This window comes from Megalobrama amblycephala, linkage group LG17 (genome assembly GCF_018812025.1).
Source record: "Megalobrama amblycephala isolate DHTTF-2021 linkage group LG17, ASM1881202v1, whole genome shotgun sequence".
In the NCBI taxonomy this organism is placed as follows: domain Eukaryota; kingdom Metazoa; phylum Chordata; class Actinopteri; order Cypriniformes; family Xenocyprididae; genus Megalobrama; species Megalobrama amblycephala.
In genome coordinates this window covers 18,924,863-18,941,998 of record NC_063060.1, presented here as the reverse complement: position 1 = coordinate 18,941,998, position 17,136 = coordinate 18,924,863, and the positions used below count along the sequence as shown (strand labels likewise).

Below are 17,136 nucleotides of genomic sequence, written 5' to 3'. Positions count from 1 at the left end.
AGGTATGAGAGGCTGAAGGGCATTGTTAGCAACGGGGGCCTACAACCCCTTCAGCCGTGACTTAGTCACGATACAGCACAGCCTCATACCTTATCGCTTTTATAAAACCACACAATACAAATATTAAAGGCAAAAATATGTATCAATGCAACTTTCATGAAGTAAAGTTTCACTAAAAGCCTTCCTTCCACCGGAAAAAATAGTCCCTGACCGTGAACAGCAACAGAAGTTACATTATTACGCCATTAGATGGCAGCAAAGACTGTCTTTATGAGTGTGTCAGTCAATAACAAAGACTTTTATATTGAAAAGACTGAATTGTTGCGAACACGGAACAAGACGCAACTGACAAATGCTTTGACTGTCAGTCATGGGAAAACCCCTTAACTGTTAAAAGGACAAGATAATACATCAGACATTTAAACAGATTTTTTATTATAAACATAGGACTGACCTGAAGGAAAATGCTAAATCTGAATGCAGATAAAAAACTTGTTTCTTTCTCTTTCTCACAATACTCTTCTACATAATACAGTAGGCTTCAATGAACAATATCAACTGAAAACATACAGTTTACGTTGCTAAGAGTGGTTGCTAAGGGTGTTGTGTAGTGATACACAGAACCATTGGGTGAAGCGTTCATAGCCGTGTTTTATCATGCATCCTTGCTGAATAAACATTATTTAAAAAATAAAATAAAAAATAACAATCTTACTGACCCCAAACATTTGTGTTTGTCATGTTCACTTAGTTCTTTTTAATAAAAAAACAAACAAAAACAAAACAAAAAAAAGAACAATCTTGTATGGTCTGTTTTATAATGTCTTTTTATAATGAGATTGAAGCTGCATATTATAAATGAGTTGGTGTTTGAAATGACCACCAGAATGTTAGGAAGGCATTTCATGAGCTGGATATGGAGCCAGTAGCACCAGTAATATGTGTTTGTGTGTATTACCACAGAGTGCAGCAGCTGCGTGCGGGAGGTGCTGGGGCTGCTGAAGAAGCTGTGATTGGGCACTAAATACTCGTCTGCATCCACAGCTTCATCCAGCTCTCCACTCATCAGACTGCGGTAGAACTTGGAGTCAGAAGGACTGGGTAAATGCATCCGATCATCACCCTGTAAACAGGAAAACAGTGACAGTGAGCAGATGTGAGCAATGCTCTAGTGAGATTTCACAAATCAGAGGTGTTTCTCTCACCTGAATGACAAGATAGCGGGGTGGGTCACGTGCCATTTTGGTGAACTCAGCGATGAGCTCCCTGAAGCGAGGCCTGCTCTCGGCATCGATCATCCAACCTGAATGAAAACATAGTGATGTGAGGATAAAGGCGATGATGGCGAAGACTTCAAGTTTAAGAACTCTAAATCTATCATCGCCTTACCTTCAAACTCCCTTTTTTTCGGACGGAAATTATGGATGCACAATATATCGATATCATTTCGGTTATTAGTTGATATTAGAGATGTTTTAATTCATAGGTATTGTTTGATATTGGATATTGGCCAATATTGGATATGTAATTGTACATGCTTAAAGTTAATCTTTAAAAACACTATATATATAATTACATATATATATATATATATATATATATATATATATATATATATATATATATATATATATATATATATATATACAATATATTATATATATATAATTTTAATAATTGGCCATTTGAAGGTAGTCAACCATAACTTGAAAAGGTTACTGGTATTGAATTATCAGTGCATCCCTAAATAAAATAAAGAGTCAAAGCTACTATAGCTACATTATACGGCAAAGTGGTTAAAAATGTTTTTCACATTTTGGTCATATTTTATCTTGCAGAGAGAACTAGGTCTGTCACTGGTTCCCCATCAAAATAATAGGTTTATCATGCTTCTGATGGAAACAATATGTATAAAACACACAAAGCCAATGCTTTTGTGAATAACAGATGGGATACCTTTACTGGAAAGGTAAATTCAACAATTTTATGGCATATTTATGGGTTTCATCAATCATTAATGAAAAAGGTAGGAAGTCTTACACATGTCCACTTCATAAAACAGCAATGAATCAAACTTACATTTGACCATTATCATGTACACATCAATGGTGCAGATAGGAGGCTGAGGAAGTCGTTCTCCTTTTTCTAGAACTTCTGCGATTTCACTAGCGGGAATCCCATCGTATGGCTTTGTTCCAAATGTCATCAGCTCCCAGACTGTCACACCTAGAGTAGTGTACCATACAGTGAACAGTTAATTTCATGCAATACTGAAATATCCTCAGTTTTAAAAGAGATATTATAAAGTTAACATTAACCCTATTCCCTTTTTTTAAATTCTAAATGTTTTTTCCAAAGAAAACTTTTCACGATCCAATCAATTCCTGTCATATATTTTCTCTTGCTGAATTTTCTTTTTCACTCTGAAGTCCATGGAAGTAAAATGGACTTTAAAATTTTATTATTATTTTATTATTCCTGGAATAAGCAATACCGTTTACTTCTGACATTGGTAAACTGTTACTAACCATAACTCCAGACGTCACTCTGGTGGGTGTATGTCCTATGCAGGATGGATTCGAGTGCCATCCATTTTATTGGCACCTGTTGAAGGATATAGATGGACAAGGCAACATAAAATCTCTATTTCAAATGCAAAAAATGGGAAGACACATTTGACGCATTCAAAAGATAAACTTCTTATTGCTAGTAATCTTAGCCTTTATAGTTAGGACACTAATAAACTGTAGGGGACTTCTAAAAGTAATGTGTTTCAATATTGCGTTACTCCCTAAAAAGTAACTAATTGTGTTACTTAGTAACTTTTACAGAGTATATTACATTACTGGGGACTTTTAAATGTAATGTGGTACAATATTGAATTACTCCCTAAAAAGTTACTAATTGCATCACTTAATAGCTTTTATAGAATGTGTTACATCACTTTTGTGTTTCCTTTACTCATCTTGATTGGGCTTGCTTGTTTGTTTTTTTAATAATAATAAAAAAAAGTTATATTTTTGTCAAATGTAAAGGCTCTTTACATGGAATGAATAAGAAAAAATTGCAAATTTACGCCTATACAGTAGAGGGCGCAGCTCAAACAAACCTTTCAGCTGTGCTGTCATTCTGGATTGCAAAAGAAATAAAAATGAAACACAAAAGTGATGTTTATTTACCTTAAGTCATTTTTGCTTATTAGTATGCTTGAATTGGATCTTTGAAGGTCAGCAGCAAAGACATTGTGTAATACAGTGTGAAATAAAGTATATTTGTATTGTTTAACATACAAACCTGATTCCAAAAAAGTTGGGACACTGTACAAATTGTGAATAAAAACAGAATGCAATGATGTGGAAGTTTCAAATTTCAACATGTTATTCAGAATACAACATAGATGACATATAAAATGTTTAAACTGAAAAAATGTATCATTTTAAGGGAAAAATAAGTTGATTTTAAATTTCATGGCATCAACACATCTCAAAAAAGTTGGGACAAGGCCATGTTTACCACTGTGTGGCATCCCCTCTTCTTTTTATAACTCTGCAAAACTCTGGGGACTAAGGAGACAAGTTGCTCAAGTTTAGGAATAGGAATGTTGTCCCATTCTTGTCTAATACAGGCTTCTAGTTGCTCAACTGTCTTAGGTCTTCTTTGTCGCATCTTCCTCTTTATGATGCGCCAAATGTTTTCTATGGGTGAAAGATCTGGACTGCAGGCTGGCCATTTCAGTACCCGGATCCTTCTTCTACGCAGCCATGATGTTGTAATTGATGCAGTATGTGGTCTGGCATTGTCATGTTGGAAAATGCAAGGTCTTCCCTGAAAGAGACAGCGTCTGGATGGGAGCATATGTTGTTCTAGAACTTGGATATACCTTTCAGCATTGATGGTGCCTTTCCAGATCTGTAAGCTGCCCATGCCACACGCACTCATGCAACCCCATACCATCAGAGATGCACGCTTCTGAACTAAGCGCTGATAACAACTTGGGTTGTCCTTGTCCTCTTTAGTCCGGATGACATGGCGTCCCAGTTTTCCAAAAAGAACTTCACATTTTGATTCGTCTGACCACAGAACAGTTTTCCACTTTGCCACAGTCCATTTTAAATGAGCCTTGGCCCAGAGAAAACGCCTGCGCTTCTGGATCATGTTTAGATATGGCTTCTTTTTTGACCTATAGAGTTTTAGCCAGCAACGGCGAATGGCACGGTGGATTGTGTTCACCGACAATGTTTTCTGGAAGTATTCCTGAGCCCATGTTGTGATTTCCATTACAGTAGCATTCCTGTATGTGGTGCAGTGCCGTCTAAGGGCCCGAAGATCATCCAGTATGGTTTTCCGGCCTTGACCCTTACGCACAGAGATTGTTCCAGATTCTCTGAATCTTTGGATGATATTATGCACTGTAGATGATGATAACTTCAAACTCTTTGCAATTTTTCTCTGAGAAACTCCTTTCTGATATTGCTCCACTATTTTTCGCCGCAGCATTGGGGGAATTGGTGATCCTCTACCCATCTTGACCTCTGAGAGACACTGCCACTCTAAGAGGCTCTTTTTATACCCAATCATGTTGCCAATTGACCTAATAAGTTGCAAATTGGTCCTCCAGCTGTTCCTTATATGTACATTTAACTTTTCCAGCCTCTTATTGCTACCTGTCACAACTTTTTTGGAATGTGTAGCTCTCAAGAAATCCAAAATGAGCCAATATTTGGCATGACATTTCAAAATGTCTCACTTTCAACATTTGATATGTTATCTATATTCTATTGTGAATAAAATATAAGTTTATGAGATTTGTAAATTATTGCATTCCTTTTTTATTCACAATTTGTACAGTGTCCCAACTTTTTGGAATCGGGTTTGTACTTAATTATTGCAGGCTTGTGTAATATTTGCATTTCACTGTTTTTATTCATTTTTAGGAATACTGAATTTGTGCAAGTGAGATGAGTAAATGCTCACATTAGTCTATAACTACAATAACCATCATGTTTACACAGTGCACACAACACCTCTGCACTTACTCCTGATTTCTGTCAACATACGGGCAGGAGGGCTGTCAGTCAATAAATGGGAAAACAAAGTAATTTGCATTACTTATTTAAAAAAATAACTCAAATACTTTGCTGTAAATTTAAAAGTAATGAATTACTTTGCTAGTTACTTAAAGTACTAGTTACTTAAAGTAATCTTATTACGTAAGTCATATTACTTGCAATGTATTACCTCCAATATTGCTAATAAGGCCACATTCATCACTTCTTAAGTTTTTAGTAAAGTTCAGTTTAGTTTAGTTATTCATCTAGTAAAATCAAAAACTGCTAAAACTTTGTCATCAACATCCACTTTCTCATAAAAGAGAAATAACAGACCTTTCCACCATCTGCATGATACTCCTTCTCATCCGCATTTAATAGCTTGGCCAGGCCAAAATCAGTGATCTTCACATGTTGAGGGGTTTTCACTAGCACGTTACGAGCAGCCAAATCTCTGTGCACAAGATGGCGGTCTTCCAGGTAATTCATTCCCTAATAAAGCCAGAGAGAAATTCAAAATATTTTAGTCTACTTGAGTTAATATAATGATGCTCATTCAAGCTGGAATGAAAATTCTGTGTCAAAAGAATACAATTCATTAATATGTATGAGGTTCCATTTGTGCCAAAAATAAGTTGACTGCTTTGTACTATACATTTGTCCTTGTCTACAGTCATTTCCTACTTGTTCAGATAAATTAGTATATGTTGATATGTATGTTCTCTGTTTGTGCTGTCTTCCTTTGTCATCCTTACTGTAGTCTTCTTCTGTCGTCTTTCTCTGTTGTCCTCACGGTAGTCTTGTTCTGTCATTTATGGAAGGCTGTTTTAATATATTCTATTATATATGCTATAATACATTTTTATATATTCTATATACCAGTGGATACAACTTACTAGACCAAATCAAGTGAAAAAAGTCATACTATTTTCATAGTATTTCATTTTCTCCACAGGGAAATGTATTTTTAGCGAAAAGTACTGTTACTATCCCAGGCTGTTAATCGATAGTCTATGGCTATGCGTTTGTTAAAGTCAGCAATTTGCAGTATTTCAACTTATTTTTTAAAGAATACATATTTTTATTATACTTGCATTTATTCTAATTATATTTTGCTTATATTTTATTTATAATAGGCTACTAATATTTATTATATTACAGACCTATATATTTATTGTTTAATTCTTAATAAAAAAAAAATAAAAAAACACTTCTGGTGTATATTTAAATTAACACCTGCCATGGTATTTATTTGCCATCTCTGATTTAGATGTGTGTCTTCAGCCGATGCGACATTAGTGCCACCTATTGGAATTACAAAAATACAGCATATTTTGCAAACGGGCCTTTCGAGTATCTCGACACCTTTTACGGGTGCTCGTGAAGGCATCAACAGGTGAATGTAGGCTACTTTCAATAAAATGTCAGCTGTGTTGCTATGTGTCATGAGAGTAAGCAACAGCGCAGCTATAACACTCTGTCTGTCCATCAAATGTATCTCCACCAGGTGCATGTTTGACATAACGCGCCCCCCAGCATACCTGGTTAAAAAAAGTCACAGCTCGCCACTATTATATTCCTCATTATCCGAAGAATGAAAATGCAAATTCACTCTTTGACATTATTCAGAGACTTATGAAACAGCAGAAATATAGTGGTTACCCAGGATACCACTGTGAACAAAGCAGCTATGTGCTTAAAAACACTACTATTATTAGGCATTATACTGAGGTATTATGCCATCAAAACTGTTCTGAAGACAGTCATTTTCAGAGATACATGGGTCTTTCACTGTTCTTTTCATATGAGAACAAGAAAACAACAGAGAAAGATGACAGTAAAAACAACAGAACAAGAAGACAGTCTGGACGACAGAGAGAGATGACAGAATAAGACTACAGTAAGGATTACAGAACAAGAGTACAGTAAAGATGACAGAGAAAGATGCAAGTAAAAACAACAGAAAAAGATGACAGAACAAGACGACAGTAAGAATGACAGATGGCAGAAGAAGACTAAGGATGTCAGAACAAGACTACAGTAAGGACAACAGAGAAAGACTACAAGGACAAATGTATAGTACAAAGCAGTCCACTTATTTTTGGCACAAATGGAACCTCATAAATATGGGCTTCATGTCTGCATATCACCCACAAAGCTTCTTAAAATTTAATGATAGAGGAGTATTTACACTTCATAAAAGTTTACTGATTGAATAGTAATGCAATCATGAAAAGACTCAAACTCAAAATACATTTTAGCCTAGGACTATCTTAAGCCTTGTCTGTGAAACCGGGGGTTAATGTAAAGTGTTTACAAGCCACCTACAGAAACTTTATCACACCCAAATGAAACTATGTCAGCATACAGAGTCATGGATGAGACGCACAGATAAAACAATAGTGGAACTCAAACACTAACTGCAGTATGCAGCATTTTTAAACATTCATCACATAAGTAAATGAATTCCTCTTATTTGCATATATTAGTAGATAATCTAGATATTTATGCAATTTGCATGTTCTGTAAATGGAACACACATGCCGAATACCAATCAGACCGATCATGACACGTGAAGTGAATTAGTGTAAATGAGTTCTAAGAAGTGCACAGATAAGGGAAAATGATGGGATCATTAGGAAATGATGACACAACTGTTATGGAAAGAATGACAAATTGATGATATTCAAACAAAAAGAAAGTCAAGATTCAAGAAGATGAAAGTATATTTGTTCACGCTTTTCTCAGAATGTTATCATCATATCAAACATATTGCTACATGTTCTAGTCATATTCTGATCAAACTTTCTCACTCTCAAAAAAAAAAAAGTTATTCCCTCAGCAGCGAGGACTAAAAAAAGATCTGTCTGCTAAAAGAATCTTCACAGTTACTGATTTGCACTTCAGAAATCAGACATGACTTCAAATTTTGAATATTTGCGAGTGGTACAGATCTGTGAGTGGTTTCATATCACCAGCGAGAAACATGGATAGGCATATCAATTCATTCCAAATCTAAAAATGTCTCCTTATACTTTCTAGTTTTGCTTTAAACACGATGTATTAAACAAATTGCATTTTTTTCTCCCTTTTTCCTTTTACTATATAGGAGAAAATGACAAGAAAGTAAGAGAGGGGAGACAGGACTGGGACAATAATAATTAATCACAAATAAAATTAAACAAATAAAATGAATTGCAAATAATTGTAATGAATAGTTTTAATTTAAATAATAATTTAAAATATTTTAAATATTAAAATACATTAGTACAATTAAAAAAAATAATAATACATTGAAATAATTATTTTTAATAATTAATTGTACTGAACACCATCTGTTCATCATCAAATGAAATGACTCATTGGTTAGCAGAAGGGATGAGATTAAAAAACAAAGAAAAGTACAATCCATTTACCTTAGCAATCTGCACACACCAGTTGAGCAGGTGTTGTGAGCCGATGTTGTCCTTGTTTTCTCTGACGTAGTCCAGCAAACAGCCGTAAGGCATCAACTGGGTGATAAGTTGGACGGTGGAGGTCAGGCAGATCCCAAGCAGACGGCAAACGTGAGGATGGTCAACGCTGGCCATCACATAGGCCTCCTATAGATACAAACAAATGAGGTCAGCACCAATGCTACATACTGTATATACTATAGTATACATCAACACTGACAAATCCTGTGGCTGTTTATAGTCCCTAAAGTCGTAGAACTAACAAATGAGGTGCCTTGTGCGCATTAGAAAATATTTGCTGAGACGGAGGCCTGGAGTTCAGAAGAAAACTGCTTCAGGAAAATCTAAACCTAGCAGGAACATAATAATTAAACCCTGAGCAATACACAGGACTTTTCCTAGGCGATTTAGACCTCTTCCTATCAAATAATGAGGGACTGACTGATATCTATTTCATTTTTTACTTTTTTTCTTTCTAACATTAAAACGACAGATCTGTCAGAATTCAGTTTATTGTAGATGTCCAAAAGGTTATAGTGTGTGTTTACATAGATGAGTTATCTTCAAAGCAACCTTGAGAAGTGGCCTGTGCAGCCACATCCTCACAATCAAAGAGAATACCAGAGGAAATTGCATTCTTTCTTTTAGCAATAGCAAACAAGACCTTTCTGAGTTTGGGTGCATGCAAAAAGCAGGAATTTTTCCATTCCTACACTCCTCCTGGTTGGAGTTTTCTGTTTTGTATCAACTCAACACAACATCCAGCGGGACTTGGTCAGATTGCCCTTAAAGTTATGTAATATAGATTTCAGCTGTGCTTGTCACTGGAGACTAAGGCCTTTTCTGCACAATCATGATCTTAACTAGAATGATGAAACAAATGCAACTGTCTGTGTTTACTGAAATAATTAACTGGATAACTGGATCACACAGATACAGTGCAGAATTGGATGCATAAATGATTACATTATAAGCAGAGTGTGTAGAGAAAAGGGTTTGATTTTAGTGAAATACATAGCCAGCTTTCAAATGTTGAGAGTTTAAAAATGTACAGAATGTTTTAATTCACCAGTTAAAGCAGATTCGAGTACAACAATACACAATATATATTATATATATATATATATATATATATATATATATATATACACTGTTCCAAATTATTATGCAAGTGTCGTATCAGTGGGATTTCAGTACAATAAACATTCAGATTTTAGTTTTTCAAAGAAAGTGTTTGTTTGTTTTATTTTTCCATGTCTTTTTACATAACTGGTATCAATCTCAGACAGGTTTGTTAAAAAGTTTTCCAGGTCTACTTAGGTAAATGGAAACCTTACTTAAAGAGGTTGTTCCACATTATTAAGCAAGTCACAGTTCTCATGCAATATGGGGAGGAGGAAAGATCTATCTGAAGATAAAAAGCATGAAATGGTGCAATGTTATTCAAAAGGAATGAAAACAACTAATATTATGTGAAAAGTGAATGGAGACTATCATAAGATTTAGAGCAGAACTCGGTCACCTAAAGGCTTAAAGTTTCTGTCAAACAAGTTAATTGTATTAAAAGGACAGCTGTAAAAAAAAAAAAAAGAAAAGAAAAGAAAAAAAGCCAGTGTTGAGCAGCAGGTATTTGAAGCTCCTGGTGTCTTTGGAGTCTCAAAAACCTCTCCATGCAGGCTGGCAGTTATGTGTAAAATTGCATTTCAGCCACCCCTAACCAAACCTCACAAAGAGAAACATTTACAGTGGGTGTAGAAATACATTTTTTATTGCTGTGGTGTTTTTTGCAGCATGGGATTTTTATACCAAAGCTGAAAATGACAAGTTATAAACACAATATACAGTTGTAAGAAAAAGTATGTGAACCACTTGCAGAATCTGTGAAAATGTGAAAAATGTTAACAAAATAAGAGAGATCATACAAAATGCATGTTATTTTTTGTTTAGTACTGTCCAGAGTAAGATATTTTACATAAAAGTTTACATATAGTCCACAAGAAAAAAAAAAAAAAAAAAAAGCTGAATTTATTCAAATGGCCCCATTCAAAAGTATGTGAACCCTTGATTCTTAATACTGTGTTTGGTTACCTGGATGATCTATGACTGTTTTTTTTTTTGTTTTGTGATGGTTGTTCATGAGTCTCTTGTTTGTTCTGAGCAGTTAAACTGAGCTCTGTTCTTCAGAAAAATCCTCCAGCTCCTGCAGATTCTTCAGTTTTTAAGCATTTTTTGCATATTTGAACCCTTTCCAGGAGTGACTGAATGATTTTCAGATCCATTTTATCATACTGAGGACAAGTGAGGGACTCAAACACAACTATCAAAAAAGGTTCAAACATTCACTGATGCTCCAGAAGGAAACACGATGCAATAAGATCTGGGGGGTGAAAACTTTTGAACAGGATGAAGATGTCCAAATTTTTCTTATTTTATTGAAATATCATTGCTTTTCATTTAGTACTGCCCTTAGGAAGCAACAGAATATCGTCGCTGCCCGATGAAACTCACGTATGTCCAAAACGGTTACTTTTCAGGAAGTGAAAAAAACACCATATTTCAAAAGCAGTTGAATGTAGCGTTGTCATACTTGGTAAGGCATCTTTACATGTAACCATATTCTTGCCAGTGTAATGATATAATCCACATTTGACCAAAATTGAGTTTAAATGGACATACGTGCATATTTTACAATAACGGTGGTCGATACGCGTTCTTCCGATCATTAATTAGAATGGCCAAGTCGCGTTTCATATTGACAGATGAATACGCTCAGTTTATTAAATAGCCTACGTCTTAGTTTATTAAATACGCTTAGTTTATTTAATATTAATTATACATTTATTAAATGTCTCTTGCAAACTATGAAGGGACAATGAATCAATACACTGACATGGTAATGCTAGACAGATACTTTGTTTGCACAGTCCTACCGTAATTTTGTCACTCCTAGACGTACGTCTGGCGTCAGGGGGGAAACGTTTACCTCGATAAGGGAAAGTCATTGTCTCACCAGGCTATGTTTATTTGGCAATGTAACCTCACAGTGTTATTCGGCTATCCAATGCTGAGCTTCGATGAAACTTCACGAGACCGGCGAGATGCTTCCACAGGGCGGGAGATACGCGGCGTGATTGACAGTTTTGACACCAAATGGATATACGTGAAAATCAGATGACATGATTTCACAACTTTTCATTGGCCATTTAGATATGTGAAGCATACTGTATACGGAAATGAACCTGGACATTCAATCCGTCGAAAAATCTCAAAATCGGCAAAATGGACATATGTGGTTTACATCGGACAGCGACGATATACTTGCATGTTTCCCGGAAGAAAAAATAATTACAATTTACCTTGATATTTGAATTCAAAAGTGTTCACCCCTGACTCTTAATGCATCGTGTTTCCTTCTGGAGCATCAGTGAATGTTTGAACCTTTTTTAATAGTTGTGTTTGAGTCCCTCATGTCCTCAGTGTGCATTTTGTATGATCTCTCTTATTTTGTCAAAATTTTTCACATTTTCACAGATTCTGCAAGTGGTTCACATACTTATTTTTTCAACTGTATCTTGCAGAAGTCATTTCGACACCCTCAGAAACCCTAAAAGGACTTTCCATCTCACTTCCCAACATTCCAGCCCAAATCACCTGCCATCTGTTGCTGAAAGTTTTAAATGTTGTCATTTGGTGGCCAATTTTAGCCAGCCTTAAAGTCACCAAGAAATCAAAATGGGCAATTATTGTTTTTAAGTTTAAGTTATTTATCTGTACACTTTTTTTTATTTATCTTTTTTTTTTATGTGTTCTTGTAATCTTTAATCAAAATACTGGCATGAGGGTGGGACAACCTGTCACTAAGATGAGATCCACATCCAATCAATTCCCCATGAACAAAATCAAGTCTCGCCCTAAATGTTTTCTTGTTCGAGATGCCGAGTTTCACTCGGATACACGTCACAATCAGTGTTCCCAATTTAGGGATTTTGTCACTAGATTTAGTGACTTCCCCGTCCCTTTTGAGACTTTTTACAAAAGTTTAGGGACAAATCTAGCAACTTCTTGGACAAACCTTATCTAGATTCTTATTTTGCCCACTGATCTCTATTCATATTTATATAGATCAATGAATTTGCCATTACGGTGTCATCTAGTGACATTTAGCTACCAGTTTTAGCTACTTTCAATTGAAAGCAGTTGGCAAAACTGGTCACAATAAGAAAGAAATGATTATCACAACTTCCGTTTCATGCTGACTTTAAGAGTTCAAACACCTTTTGGTAAGTCACTTGTTGTAGCCTCTTTAATTATCTATGCAGTATTGACAGCAGTAAACTGAAGACAAGACAATGAGTCACAGTGAATAAATCATGAATTAGGTCAGATGTGTCATAAACACCCCAATTCACACTCTAATACTCACGTCCAAGATCTCCTTGTTTGCTTTGGGAGACGTGGCTTCTCGTAAGACCTTAATGGCGACGGGGATCTTCACATTCTCTCCCTCTGGAACCCACAAGCCCTGCAGCAACAGATGCATATTTGTCTTAATATTTCATAAGTAACACCCAATGTTTTGCAACCAAGTTTTCAAAGCTGAAATCATCCTGAAATAAAGAGATAAGAGTGCTGGTAACCAAACGGTTGATGGTAGCCATTGACTTCCACAGTATAGAAAAAACTGTATTCTTCAAAATTGTGTGTTCAACAGAAGAAAGAAAACTCATACAAATAAGCTTAATAGACCTTAAAGGGACTGGAACAAGTTGTTCCAATCCCTTTAAGGTCTATTGAGCTTATTTTGTACAGAAAATTGAGAAGGCATCAAAAGAGGAAACCAGAAATGCTCATAGCACAAAGTATTTACATACGCATATGCAACCTAAAAGAGAGGTCAGTCACCTTATACACAGTGCCAAAAGCTCCAGACCCGAGCACTTTGATCTTCTTGAACTCCGTCTCTTTGAGGATTCGCAGCAAGGCCTGGTTGGGGGCTTCGCCACTGGGGGTCAGAGGCTCCACTAGCTGTAGAGACAAATAGAGTCAGGAAACCTCCCTTCCACAATCAAACACACATCCTGTCCTCCAAAGAGCATGAGATGACACGGATATGTCTGTATTCACAAACACTATTGCCTCAATGACTGAATTCCATCAGCTTTCGTACTAGACTGTTGACATTACAGCTGTAACCCGGCTCTATTGTGTTGATCTCACATGCTTTCAGCTTGTCTGAAGTTACTATATCTGACTTTATTCTTAAGCTTTAAAACATTCAGCTCTTTCCCGCAGACATCAAACTCAACCAACTCTCCTCTTTCTATGAGTGTTTGGTATTCAGATATTCCGAATATTTATATCCTGGTTGACTTGTGGTCTGACCTCTCTTTCTTGCAGGAGTCGTCGTAGGGTTCTCTTCCTTCTGATGTGGCGTCTGCGGAATAGAACAGCCACTCCTAGAGCCAGGATTACAAACGCCAGCAGACCTCCAACCACGCCAGCGGCAATCATGGGCAAACCCGAACTACAGATGAAAGGAACATTATTGAGTTTTGCACGTAGTTGAAGATGATCCCCGCACCAATACTTTCTCTCAAAGATATCACTAAATTTCAACACATTTATTGAGTGGTTTTGCTTTTATTAATGATGGATTTTTATCAGAACATCAGCATTTGTGAGATTTATTCAATTTTAATAAATTAATTTTTTTTTTTTTTTTGGTCATTTGATAATAATGATCAACTTTATGTTGAATATTAAAAGTTTTGATGCCTATTTTAAGTGTAAATTAATTAATAGAAATTAATTTAAGTTTGTAGGGTAATAACAGTTAATATAATAAATAATAAATAAGACCCTTGACATATGATCACCCCCCTCAGAATTGGGCAGGTTTTCATCGGCATGTTGTTGTTTTTATTGCTTAATTTAATAATTATTATTTAATTGTGTACATTTCAAACATTATTCATCATAACTTATAAGGCCAACCGAGCAGAATAATTCATTCTAAATTCATAATCATTCAAAAACATTAATTTAATATCACTTCAATTAAAATATAGGCATATATATATATATATATATATATATATATATATATATATATATATATATATATACACAGTCAAACCAAAATTTATTCAGACACCTTGAACATTTAATACAGTTTATTCACTACAGTTAAAAAAATTGCAATAAAATATGACAAGATCTCAGAGTTAAAAAATAAAATAATCTTAATTATGTCAGATAACACTTAAGCAAAACATGGTCAGGTCAAAGTGTCTGAATAATGTTTGGTTCCAAATTTTTATCAATTTTACCGGTAGTCCACTGTATGAAGAATTTTTGGGTATAATATGTCGCAGTTTACTTTTATTTTGCTATCCGCACTTACATGATCGATTTGCATTTATTGTTTCACATTAATAACATATCATATCATATATCATATATATATATATATATACATAACTAACTCTCATTAGAGTATTAGTATAGTAGACTGTTAGGTTAGGGTTTGGTGTTAGGGTTCGAATAAATGGAATAAGTTGACATGTAGTTGCAAAGCTACTTATAGTTAGTAGAATGTCTAAAGTGGACCATGGAAATAAAGTGTTACCGGACAAAAACCCTATTGTTTACATCACATTTCTAGAATATCCTGAGAATCACAAAGCATCATAAGACGGATTCACTTCTTACCTTTTGAAATCTTTGCAGTCTTTTAGATCAGGCCCAGTACATCTGCAAAGCAAAACATAAAATCCAACAATCACAACTAATACACGCTGCAGTCCCCGATGAACCTGGCTAAATTACGCAAATGACTGTTTCAAGTCATCACATTCAAATGAATGCATCGCATATAAAGCCTCTCTCACCCCTGTGTGCAGTTCTCATGACAGGGCTGGCACACGCGCATCACGTCAGCATATTTCCAAATGAGTATGTCTTTCTCTCCCGGTACACCTTGCGGGCAGCGTGGTACACAGTGCGGCCCATCTTTGTAGTTAGCACAAGCTGCACATTTGTCGGGTCCCTGGACAAAAGTTGGCAATTAGATGGCAACAAGCAACTTTTCTACAGTCTTCTAGTGATGTGAATTTAATGATGTGTCTTGCAGGACAGAAAACATTGGTTTGAGAGACTAGTGTGCTGCCATCATCTATTTCAACAATAAGAAAAAAAAAAAAAAAAAACACTCTTTACTGGCAGCTAGCAGAAAGTGGTACTGTAGATTTGGTTTGATTCTTACAGGGCCGGTGCAGGTCTGAGTATCATTCATGAGCAGACATTCAGGGTCACATTCGACACACGTTTTGTTGACCTCATATTCACGTGGCTCACTATATAGACAAAAATGCATTCCAGTCACTACAGTTGAAATCATTATTGAAATAATCACTTAACACCAAAAGTTCAAATTCACTAAAGAGTTGTGCCACTTTTTCAGATATTCCCCCTCTTAACTTCCCAACATTTCCTGTCCTTTTCCTATATTCCTCTCAATAAAAATAGGCCAAAAAAGAAAGGAATAATGTATATGTATATTTAGCAGGCCATGATCGATCAATCAATCAATCAATCAATCCTGATTTGACTTATTTCAATTTTATTTTAATTAGATTATTATATTATCTGTCAGTCCACACAATTCACAATGCTTTTATGCTGCCTTTACATTATTTTACGTTATTTCTTCAAATTTTCTGTCACTATTCACTTGCATTGAATGGACCTACAGAGCTGAAATATTTTTCTTAAAAATCTTCTAAAAATCTAAAAATCTAAAAATCTGTGTTCTGCAGTAGAACGAAAGTAATGACCTGGAATGACAGGAGATGATGAGAAAATTTTCATTTTTAGGTGTTTGCATTAAAGGCACAATATGTAAGATTTTTGCATTAAAGGTGCCCTAGAATTAAAAATTTAATTTATATTGGCATAGTTAAATAACAAGAGTTCAGTACATGGAAAAGACATACAGTGAGTCTCAAACACCATTGTTTCCTCCTTCTTATATAAATCTCATTTGATTAAAAGACCTCCGAAAAACAGGCGAATCTCAACATAACACCGACTGTTACGTAACAGTCGGGGTGTACGCCCCCAATATTTGCATATGCCAGCCCATGATTGAGGCATTACACAAGGGCAGAACGTCTGGATGTGCACAGCTGAATCATCAGACTATGTAAGCAAGCAAGGAAAACAGCGAAAAATGGCAGATGGAGCAATAATAACTGACATGATCCATGATAACATGATATTTTTAGTGATATCTGTGAATTGTCTTTCTAAATATTTCGTTAGCATGTTGCTAATGTACTGTTAAATGTGGTTAAAGTTACCATCGTTTCTTACTGTATTCACGGAGACAAGAGCCGTCGCTATTTTCATTTTTAAACACTTGCAGTCTGTATAATTCATAAACACAACTTCATTCTTTATAAATCTCTCCAACAGTGTGTAATGTTAGCCGTTAGCCACAGACCATAGCCTCAAACTAATTCAATATCAAATGTAAACACCCAAATAAATACAATACTCACATAATCCGACGCATGCATTCAGTATGCATGACGAACACTTTGTAAAGATCCATTTTGAGGGTTATATTAGCT

The 17,136-nt window shown here is 35.4% G+C and overlaps 1 protein-coding gene across 1 annotated transcript in view; it reads right to left on the bottom strand.

Annotated features, from left to right (window-relative positions):
* The window catches only part of egfra (epidermal growth factor receptor a (erythroblastic leukemia viral (v-erb-b) oncogene homolog, avian)), an 83,562-nt gene that overhangs the window by 8,773 nt on the left and 57,653 nt on the right, over positions 1 to 17,136 (bottom strand). The window contains exons 14-25 of the mRNA XM_048163234.1: positions 15,768 to 15,858; positions 15,394 to 15,551; positions 15,215 to 15,256; positions 13,886 to 14,027; positions 13,406 to 13,528; positions 12,927 to 13,025; positions 8,465 to 8,650; positions 5,385 to 5,540; positions 2,529 to 2,604; positions 2,080 to 2,226; positions 1,206 to 1,303; positions 959 to 1,123 (exon numbers count right to left, since the gene is read on the bottom strand). Coding sequence (XP_048019191.1) covers positions 959 to 1,123; positions 1,206 to 1,303; positions 2,080 to 2,226; positions 2,529 to 2,604; positions 5,385 to 5,540; positions 8,465 to 8,650; positions 12,927 to 13,025; positions 13,406 to 13,528; positions 13,886 to 14,027; positions 15,215 to 15,256; positions 15,394 to 15,551; positions 15,768 to 15,858 — 1,483 coding nt within the window. The remainder of the gene's footprint in view (positions 1 to 958; positions 1,124 to 1,205; positions 1,304 to 2,079; positions 2,227 to 2,528; positions 2,605 to 5,384; positions 5,541 to 8,464; positions 8,651 to 12,926; positions 13,026 to 13,405; positions 13,529 to 13,885; positions 14,028 to 15,214; positions 15,257 to 15,393; positions 15,552 to 15,767; positions 15,859 to 17,136) is intronic.